This window comes from Oryzias latipes, chromosome 1, assembly GCF_053564925.1.
Source record: "Oryzias latipes strain Hd-rR chromosome 1, Olatipes_Hd-rR_3.1".
Classification (NCBI taxonomy): Eukaryota; Metazoa; Chordata; class Actinopteri; order Beloniformes; family Adrianichthyidae; genus Oryzias; species Oryzias latipes.
This window is the reverse complement of record NC_136237.1, coordinates 8,972,086-8,981,574: the sequence shown is the minus strand read 5'-3', so window position 1 is coordinate 8,981,574 and position 9,489 is coordinate 8,972,086. Positions and strand designations below refer to the sequence as shown.

At 44.8% G+C, this 9,489-nt stretch overlaps 1 protein-coding gene and 1 long non-coding RNA gene across 2 annotated transcripts; one reads left to right on the top strand and one right to left on the bottom strand.

Moving 5' to 3' along the window:
- Nucleotides 1-977: 977 nt before the first annotated feature.
- LOC144983798 (uncharacterized) lies at nucleotides 978-4,022 on the bottom strand. The gene is made up of 2 exons (XR_013647617.1): nucleotides 3,895-4,022; nucleotides 978-3,419 (listed from the first exon to the last, which is right to left on the bottom strand). It is a non-coding gene; the product is annotated as an uncharacterized LOC144983798 (long non-coding RNA).
- LOC101156799 (germ cell-specific gene 1-like protein) lies at nucleotides 3,169-8,822 on the top strand. The gene is made up of 5 exons (XM_004066250.5): nucleotides 3,169-3,445; nucleotides 4,460-4,507; nucleotides 7,337-7,489; nucleotides 7,600-7,711; nucleotides 8,172-8,822. The coding sequence occupies exons 1-5, from the start codon at nucleotides 3,169-3,171 to the stop codon at nucleotides 8,464-8,466; spliced, it is 885 nt and encodes a 294-aa protein (XP_004066298.1). The 3' UTR covers nucleotides 8,467-8,822.
- Nucleotides 8,823-9,489: the final 667 nt, after the last annotated feature.

Below are 9,489 nucleotides of genomic sequence, written 5' to 3'. Positions count from 1 at the left end.
CCCCGTTGCGCCGGTGGATGGAGCAAATCGTTTCTGTGCAAAGCAATCGGACTTAATACTGTACGTTTTGCGTATGAGGGGCGGATGCGTTGTTACGTGTGGGAGCCTTCAGACTGCCATCGGCCCCGCAGCTCAATCAGCAGGAGAAGATGTCTCCAGCTCACACGGAGGCTGTGAGTTTTTCAAAGCAAAATTCCGCTTTTACGGTTTCCTTAGAAACCGTAAATGGAGTGTAAATTCACTCCATGCGCTGTTCTCTCCGTCACGCAGCAAACCGGCTTTTCCAAACCCGTTGGTGACGGTGGACTTTTTTACGCTGCTTTTAACGATTGCTTTTAACTTGAAAGCTGCATCATATTGTAGCGGCGATCACGTGCACGTTGGGTCTAATGGCACCAAAGGATTCTGGGATGCGGCCGGGCATGCGTGTTTTTTATTTTGTTGAACCATGACTGAAGTGTCTAAGACCTGAAGTCAAGTCCATGCTGTTTGGCTGCTTAGAGGTGTGTTGAATATAAATGCCTTGTGCTTGGTGTTAGATAAAGAATTCAAACTATTCACTGAGTTCGAAAGTACGTACATGGCGGCCGCTAATTAAATCCATAAATTAGCTGCGGCCGCTAATTAAATCCATAAATTAGCCGCGTCACTGAATAAGCCGCAGGGCTGTAAGCGCAGGAAAAAAGTAGCGGCTTATAGCCCGGAAATTACGGTACTTCCTTTCCTTTGTGTGGATGTTTCCTGGAACACATTTTTTAATCTTGAGTATTGTTGAATCTTTTACCAGACATATAGAGACAGAACTTGACCAGGTTTCATCATTTTGTGCTTTAGCATTTTTGCAGATTTGGGTCTGTTTATTCAGACATGACATTTAGATTTTATATTTACCTTTAATATCTGCATTTATGACCCATTGAACATTTGTTATTTAAATGTATGTTGAAGGTTTCAATTAAAATAATGATTTAGAGCATTTAGAGCAAATGTTTGATTTACAGACATGTTTTATTTGTTTGGCATATAGGCACTGGACACTTCATTGTGTTAATTATTGTACATTTTGATTTATAATTGAGTGTCATTTTGTATCTGGCGCAGAATCTTGTTTTTGAGGCAGCAGTAACAAATTGATTTTGTCTGACGTAAGAGCAATTTAAGTTCTATCTATCTAAGCATTTAGGATCCACACCTTGACATAACATTGTAAAGTATTTTTATCTAGATTTATATTGTAACGATCCGGCCGGACCGTCAGTTTAGTGGGGAAGCAAAAGCCAGACTGCTATTTAGATGGCTTCATTGGAGAGCTGTCCATGTCCCATACACCGCACGACCCCGGACAGTCTCAGGCAGAAATAAACAGGAAGAAAGGCAATGTTCCCTTTTGAGCATTTAGCCCGTTAATTCAAAGTACACATACAGCCCAAACAGCATGGAGGGTGACTTCAGCTTCCAGCCCTCTGACTCAAGGTTTCACCTAAGCTCCCCACTTCCCATGAGCCTTAGGGGCTGAAGGCGGGGCTAACCCCCAGGTCGCTACACTGCCCCCACCTAAGAGGGTTAGTGTCCCCACAACCCTCACATAACTGCAGAACTGAACAACACAACACAATTAGCAAAACACAGGAACACACTGGCTGGAGACTCCTTCACACAATCATGGGTTTCGACCGCCACCGTGTACAGTCCTCCTCTTAACTGGCTGGGTTAGCACATCTGCAACTGACACAGTTCCATGCCAGCATGTGCCCAGCCAGGAGAACCAGTCCCCGCCTCTGTGGGAGCACCACCATCAGGGTGCACGTCACCATGGGGGAGTAGACTCTCTCCAAGTGAAGAGCTGCACACCAGCAGCAGAAGGTCCCCAGGCATCCCGGGCGATCGTCTTCATCACTACGGCTGCTGTAGGGTCTGCTTCGTCAAACCCTCCTCCCCAAAGCGAAGCTCTGCTGTCCGCGCTGACAGGTCTCGCAGCTCCGCAGGTGGGAGGTCCAGCAGTGTAGCGCCCTCTAACGCCAGGCCTGGGTGTGTGAGAAGTCCCCTTCGGCGTCTAGCCCTCATGGCCAGTCGCCAGGTTGACCTGAGCCAGGTGTGGTTCCAGCGTTGTTGAGCCATTGCGTCGTGAAGGTTCAGCTGGGCTGCGCACCGTCATCACAGTCTGGTACAGATGGTCTAGCGCTGGCGTCAGGCAAGGCCAGGCTGCAGATGACGGTGGGTGCTCGATCCATCAGGGAGTTGATGTCGCCCTTTCTCCTCCCTTCTCCCGAACTGCCTCCAGAATGGCGTCAGTCCCCGCGGCGTAGCTCTCCATGGTGTGGCTCTCTGTGGAGTAGCAGTGGCTAAGGATCCCACTTCTGACACCAATGTAACAATCCGGCCGGACCGTCAGTTTAGTGGGGAAGCAAAAGCCAGACTGCTATTTAGATGGCTTCATTGGAGAGCTGTCCGTGTCCCATACACCGCACGACCCCGGACAGTCTCAGGCAGAAATAAACAGGAAGAAAGGCAATGTTCCTTTTTGAGCATTTAGCCCGTTAATTCAAAGTACACATACAGCCCAAACAGCATGGAGGGTGACTTCAGCTTCCAGCCCTCTGACTCAAGGTTTCACCTAAGCTCCCCACTTCCCATGAGCCTTAGGGGCTGAAGGCGGGGCTAACCCCCAGGTCGCTACAATATAAAAAAAAAACAATGAGGGAAGGAGTTTTATCTAAACTGTGAACTTGTTTACTTAGCCAGCCAGTTCCTTCCAGCGCACGCTGTTATGTGAAGCTGACCGTTTCTTTGGATCATCTTTACGCACGGCCTCTTGCTGACTGTCACACACAGAGGGAGGCGTGCTGCGCGCGGGGGGTTAGGGTGGGGGTGTCAGAGAAGAAGCATCATCTGAAAATCCCACATCAATTCAAGCTGCAGTCAAATCCTCTTGACAACGTGACGTCCGGCAGGCTGGACGCTCGTGGGCCCGCGCGTGTGACTGCGCACGGGCATGTGTCGGAGCGTCATGCGGGAGTCCTGTAGAGTCGCTGGAGCTTGGTAGGGTCCTAGTGGGCCTTCTGCATCAGCTGCTGACTGTGGACCGACACTTGGGCTCGTGCGTCATTTCCAGTCGGCCCCCATGAACTGTTCGGTCCGGTGCGCGCCACGGCACCCCTCTCCAAGACAATGAGATCCAGGACGCTCCTGTCCCTCAGCCTGAACTTCTTAGCGCTATTCTTCGCCATCACCGCGTTCGTCTCCACGTACTGGTGCGTGGGCACCCAGCGGGTCCCCAAACCAAAGTGCAGCAAGCTGCGCACGCACCAGTGCATCGATTACGGGGTGAACGAGACCGACCCCAATAAGGTGGTCTACAGCTGGGAGACCGGGGACGACCGTTTCTTGTTCCGCCAGTTCCACACCGGCATCTGGATCTCCTGTGAGGAAAACATCCACGATGAAAGTAAGCGCAGGTTTGTGTGTATGTGTGCGCGAGTGGCATTTTATGGCATGACTTAACTGCTCTTTTAGGTCATTTTATTACCTTTACCATACTTTATTACACATTCATTGTCTGCCTGCACAACACGCCTCATTGTAATTGTGAAACTGCGTGCGCAGAATCCGAAAAAAAAGGAAATTTATTTTTATTCCAGATTTTTCTTAGATATTTCCCTTTGTTCACATTTTTTGTCAGTTTCTATACGTTCTTGACAAAAAAGTTCAAACTTTTACTCATTAGTAGAGTATTTATTGTTGCATTTGCTCATTTTCTCTTGCTTTGATAATGTTTTTGTCTATACTCTTGTACTATTCTCCTTACTTCAGATCTTTTTTGCTTTTTACCCGTCGCAACTTATTACAAAAAAATAACTCCAAAATGAACTGTCGCAAACATAATTATATTCTTACAAGCCGTAGGAAGCATTGTTGGTTTGGTCTGGGTCATTCTGTTAATTTCCTCTTCATCATGCTTCTATATCCTCGTTGCAGACCTGTCAGCACATGCTTCCCCATGAAGTGTCACTGCCATGTTGGAGTGGGGGGTGGGGACTGAGCAGCTTGAGTGAATGAGGATTACATAACTTGATGAGTTTTTCCTCAAAACAGCTGCCACCCTTCTTCCACCTGATTAACAAACGCCTCTTAAAACAAATCCTTGCCATGTGACGCTCGGCCGATTAGAGCAGGAAAGCAGGCGGCTTGAACAGACAAACAGTGTCAGCAGAGCATCTCACTTGCCTGCTTTTGTTGCATCAGTCTTACCAAACACAGGCTGGTGGCGCTGAATGACAGGTCACACTTCCTCTGTGAGACCACCTTCACAGAACTGCCAATCAACGGCAGATGGATTATAGAGCCTGTGTGGCATCTGCTGAGCAGAGAGAGCATTGATGTGCTCCAGTTTTCTTTGGTAATCCCAATACTGTTTTTACCCCGCTGCAATGACAGCCGTTTTTCTCTGTCCTTCTGTCAGGTGAGAGATGCAGAAGTTTCATCGATTTGGCGCCTCCATCAGAGAAAGGTGAGTGCCGCACGCCTCGCATGCAGCAGCAGTGCTGTCTACTTTCTATTCACTGGTATCGAACCCTCGTCCACACTAACTAACACCATTTGCTGTAATGTAAACGGATAAAAGGCATTTTAAGCGTCAAAATTAGGATTAGGAGAACCAGTTTTTCCATTCGTCCTCTCAACCTCCAAACTTGCTCAGGCATGCTTGCCTTGAAGAAGTTAAAAGAAATGTGTGCTCTGAATTTACTGTCTGGATGCCCTGAAATGGTCAGGACCTCACATGTTGAAGTGTCAGTTGAATGAGAAATCTGCCACGAACACAGATCAAGGCAGCTTTTCTTCTCAGTCTTCTTGCTGACAGTTTTTCTCGGCTGTGATCCTGCTTCTACACTTCCTGCCCCACAATGCCAAAGATTAGGCATTTCAACTATGGAAAGATGAATTGGAAAGTTTGCCCCCCATCCCTAAATCAGTCCAACTTTTAGATGATAAACTTTGTCTGCCCTCTCAAGAAGAGCAAAGCATGAGACCATGGGCGCTCTGATGAGCTCGTTCAGTCAGACTTTAACACTTTGCTGCAGGAAGGAGTGCTTTTGCAATTGCTATTAGACTCTACAACACCTGAAAGACACTGGATAATAAATATTTTTGTTTCATTTTTCTGTTTTCCCTACTATCTGTTGTTTTTAATAGAGTTATTGTAACAAGGTAATTTCCTCTTTTTGGGACCATTCCATTCTTTTCCAAAACACCCCTTAGTTAAAGCTGTTTGGCCAACCCAGACTTGCTGCACTCTGCCAGATAAAAAATTTTGTGCAAAAATGAAAAAACAATTTTCAAATATTTTGGTTGAATGAATTCAAGGATGACCCAGTTTACAAATAAACCTCAATGTAATTTGATATTTTTCAAAGTTCATGTAGTAGTGTGATAAGGTCAGGGCAAAGTCCCTCTGATGTCTGATACACCAGTTCTAGGAAATCTAAAAGCTGCTGGCCTTGGTTAATGAAGTCATTTTAGCACAAATTATAACCACAGATGCCAGTGCAATGAAATTATGTGAGACACACCAATGGAAACACCTTCAATACAATCAAACCGAGCAACAGCGCTAAGTCGGCTCCAGTGCAAATGAGGAGAGTTACTTTCGTTATGTTTAGAAGGCTTTATTTTGACGATGATTGACGTCTCAACTGGATGAAGGCAGATAGGCAATATAGATAAGACAGAATCACCTGGAAAAAGGAGAGGCGCTGTCAAACTGAGAATTCTAAGACCCACTCCAATGAAAATCATGTTTTGGTGATTTTAACATGTTCTTGTAGCCTTTTTCTCATGATGGAGAATCTTAACATTAAAATTGCATTTCTGAGTATTTTTATTTATTCAAATTGAGATGGATCAAAACGGATGAAAAAAGGCCGTTTGTAAAAGCTCTATTTTGAGAAGCAGCGACTGAAATGGGCGGACCCAAGTCTTCCTGCTCTGCTCCATTCTGATGCAGACAAATAGATCTCTGTACGTCTTTGTTTTCCTCGTCTGAGCTGGAATCTTGATCAAAACTGTACGCCTGAATAGCTCTGATATCGCTCGCCATTTTTGTTTCTCCGCTAACGTTAGCCTGGGGTGGTAAGGGGCTGTAAGCTAACGGGAGAGAGTGTAAGCAAAGATGATGGGAAATCAGCGGAGGCTTACTTTCTGCTTTCGCTATGCAGAAACTGTGTCCCTAGAAAACAACACAAGTTTTTTTTTATTTTGGTTAAATATGGAATAATTATAACTAAAGACCACTGTGAATGCTTTTACGACAGCTCAAAATATGATTGAAGTGGGACTTCAAGAACAGAATTACAGTGTTCCCTCGCTAAATCACCTTTCGTGGTCTCGCTGTTTCACAGTTTTATTTTAGGTGCAGTTTACATGCCTTTTGTTGTTTCCATCCACAACACTCTGGCTATGTCCGAATTCCCACTCTAATCCCTAACTGCTAAAAAACTATATAGTGTGGGAATATTTAGTGCCCTGGATTTTAAAAGCAATTCAGACACATGTTTCCCGTTAGGAAAAACGGGAAACATGACGTCACCAATTTCATGAAGTAATTTTACAATTACTATTTATGAATCCACTGTGTTCTGAAGATAAAAATGTTGGTGGTTTATTAAAAAAATACATAAAAACACTTTTTTTTTTATTGTTCACATGCAAGGCATTGTGGTCTATATTTCCCAATGTTTGCAGAGACTTCAGGGAAATTTCTAGGGGACTCGACTTTGGACAGCACTATAAAATGGCCAGCGCGGTATAAAGTGCACTATGTAGTGAGCAATGAAGGAATTCGGACGTAGCCTGTGTTCTGTGTCCTGATTGGCTGTGGATCTTGTCAATCCATCACCTCCATGCCGTGTCCCCTTTACAGAATGCACTCAGCTTGCCAGACTTAGATAAGTCTTTGATCGTGATCAGATCTTTGTTTTCATTCTATAATACTGGACTTTGTTTGAACTTTGAGAGTTCAAATAGTAGAGAAAACTGTGGAACTGTCTTCTTTGAGAAAAGTGAATAAAGTGTGGAGCGACGGATTTTACAGCCTTAAAGTATATCCTACTTCGTGGATTTCACTTATCACATGACATTTATGGAACGTCTTCCCCACGATAAATGAGGTAACACTGTAGAGTAAAACAATCCCAGCTTCTGCTTCCAGTCATGAAGGTAAAACAGCTGGGTGAGCCTCCATCCAGGACTCAGAGCTTGCAGAAGCATCTGCGTCTCTCCGAGCAGCACTGACTTCGCTTGCACAAACTCTAAACCTTGTTGATCTTTGTTCTTCTCCCAGGGATGCTGTGGCTCTCTCTGGTATCTGAGTTGTTGTACATCATTCTGCTGGTGGTGGGCTTCAGCCTCATGTGTATAGAGTTGATCCACTCCAGCAATGTCATTGACGGACTCAAGCTGAATGCCTTTGCTGCCGTCTTCACTGTCCTCTCAGGTACTTTCATTTTGTCCCCAGCAACAATGTCCTGCACAACATTGACGCCTGTCTGTGGTTATTTCATTTAAGTTTTTAGTCTTCCATATATGTCATTTGTTTGATTTCAGGTCTTCTGGGCATGGTTGCTCATGTGATGTACACACAGGTCTTCCAGGTCACTGTCAGTCTTGGACCACCTGACTGGAGGCCCTACAACTGGGACTATGGCTGGTCTTTCTGGTAAGGCTCACAGAACCATAGAAGAATGACCGTTTTACTTAAATCAAACAGTAAAAAAGATGTTTCCAAACATTCTGACACACTGGAAAGCTTAATGAAGAAATCCCGCTGCATGTCAAGACTGTGATCTCACCTCAGCCTCTCTACCAGGGATGAAAAAGGCCAAAAGCTCTCGTGTCGTTGCAGGATTAGACTGTGATGCTTATAGCGCAAAATGTAGACATGATTGAGATTGCATAAGAGGATAACATTTCACTCCTATTTAACGCACAGAGTATGATGAAATTCATTTCAGGGGATGAGCATTTCGTGAGGTTTTATTGGAATAAATGTGTGAAACATCCTCAGAATAATGGTTTGTAATGCACTCAGTCTGATTTGCAGTAATCCTTCCTTCAAATTCAAACTGATTGTATTTCTGTTACCACATAACCCCCCCTCCCCCCACGTGTTTCCTCAGTGTGGCTTGGGCCTCTTTCACCTGCTGCATGGGCGCATCGGTCACCACCCTTAACACTTACACGAAGACCGTCATTGAGTTCCGGCACAAACGTAAGACGTTCGAGCAGTCCCTCCGGGAGGAACAGGCGCGGGAGGCTTATGGATATTTCCGTGATCACTCGTTGCATTCTATCTCTAAATCTCTGGACGTTTACTCCAGCCAGTCCCTAAAAAGTGGCAGGAGACCGCCACTCCCTGCGGATTCCTTAGACTTTGCTGATTTTTCAGCATCTTTGGGAGAGGAGCAATGCTGAGTAAACCGAAAAGCAGCGGCTGGATTTCTGCGAGTGGAAACAAGGCAAACATTTATAGCCTGGACTGTAGACTGTGGGCTATAGATTGTGAACTGTGGACTGTAGACTGTGGATTGTGAACTGTGGATTTTTGACTATAGACTGGATCTTCAACAGTGGACTGTGGACTATGGACAGTCAGCCGTTGAGTGTGAACCTGAGACTGTGCGTTTGGCTCCATCCAACACATTTCAACACTGCCTTAAAACAGCATGGATGCTAACCAGTCCAGATCCACCAAACAGATGGACACACAGCAAATCCTTTTGTAAAAGTCATGACATTGTCGAATTAAAGGAAATCTTTGATCAACAAAATGGGCGTCTTTCAGTTGCTTTCAGTCTCGGTAAACATGTTTGGTACAGGCAATCAAAGGAAGTTGTACAATGGTCCCATGTTACTATATTGAGGTTCACCTTTCAGAGTGTTTCTGTTTCGCAGATTGTTTTTTGCACAATTTTGCATGCTCTTTCTTTTACAGCACATTGTGTTTAGTGTCTTGACTGGCTGTTGACCATTGTCAATCAATCTCCTCTATGCCATGCCCCCCATCACAGAATGCATTCAGCTGCCAAATTTACTATAAATCCTCAATCGCTAGCAGATTTTTGTTTACACTCCTTTGGGGCCAGCATTTGCTAATCCAAACAATAAGCAGGAAGACGGACCAAAGTCCAAAAGTAAAACTGTGTCGCATCTCTTTCCATCATTTGCATATTGTTTATTTTCTAGAGCTCCTCTGCACTTTCAATATTTTTTCTGATTCTCTTTCACTTTGGTCTGTCTGGAATCAAACTACAAAGAATCTCACCAAGATTCACTTTGTCTCTTTGAACCAATAACAGTTAGATCTGTTTGTTAGGGTTGAGATCAAAAAGCTTCCAATGAAAAAAGAAAAAGCGGGAACAGTTGGGTTACTTATTTGTGCTTTTGTTTCTTCCTGTTCAGTTCTCTCTTCAGACAATGTCTTCTTCAACATGCATC

Excerpts from the sequence above, each read along its gene's own strand:
- LOC101156799 (XM_004066250.5), top strand. The coding sequence starts at position 3,169 with ATGAGATCCAGGACGCTCCTGTCCCTCAGCCTGAACTTCTTAGCGCTA. Across the intron at positions 3,446-4,459 it reads GGAAAACATCCACGATGAAA|GTGAGAGATGCAGAAGTTTC; the intron begins GTAAGCGCAGGT and ends TCCTTCTGTCAG. Across the intron at positions 4,508-7,336 it reads GGCGCCTCCATCAGAGAAAG|GGATGCTGTGGCTCTCTCTG; the intron begins GTGAGTGCCGCA and ends TTCTTCTCCCAG.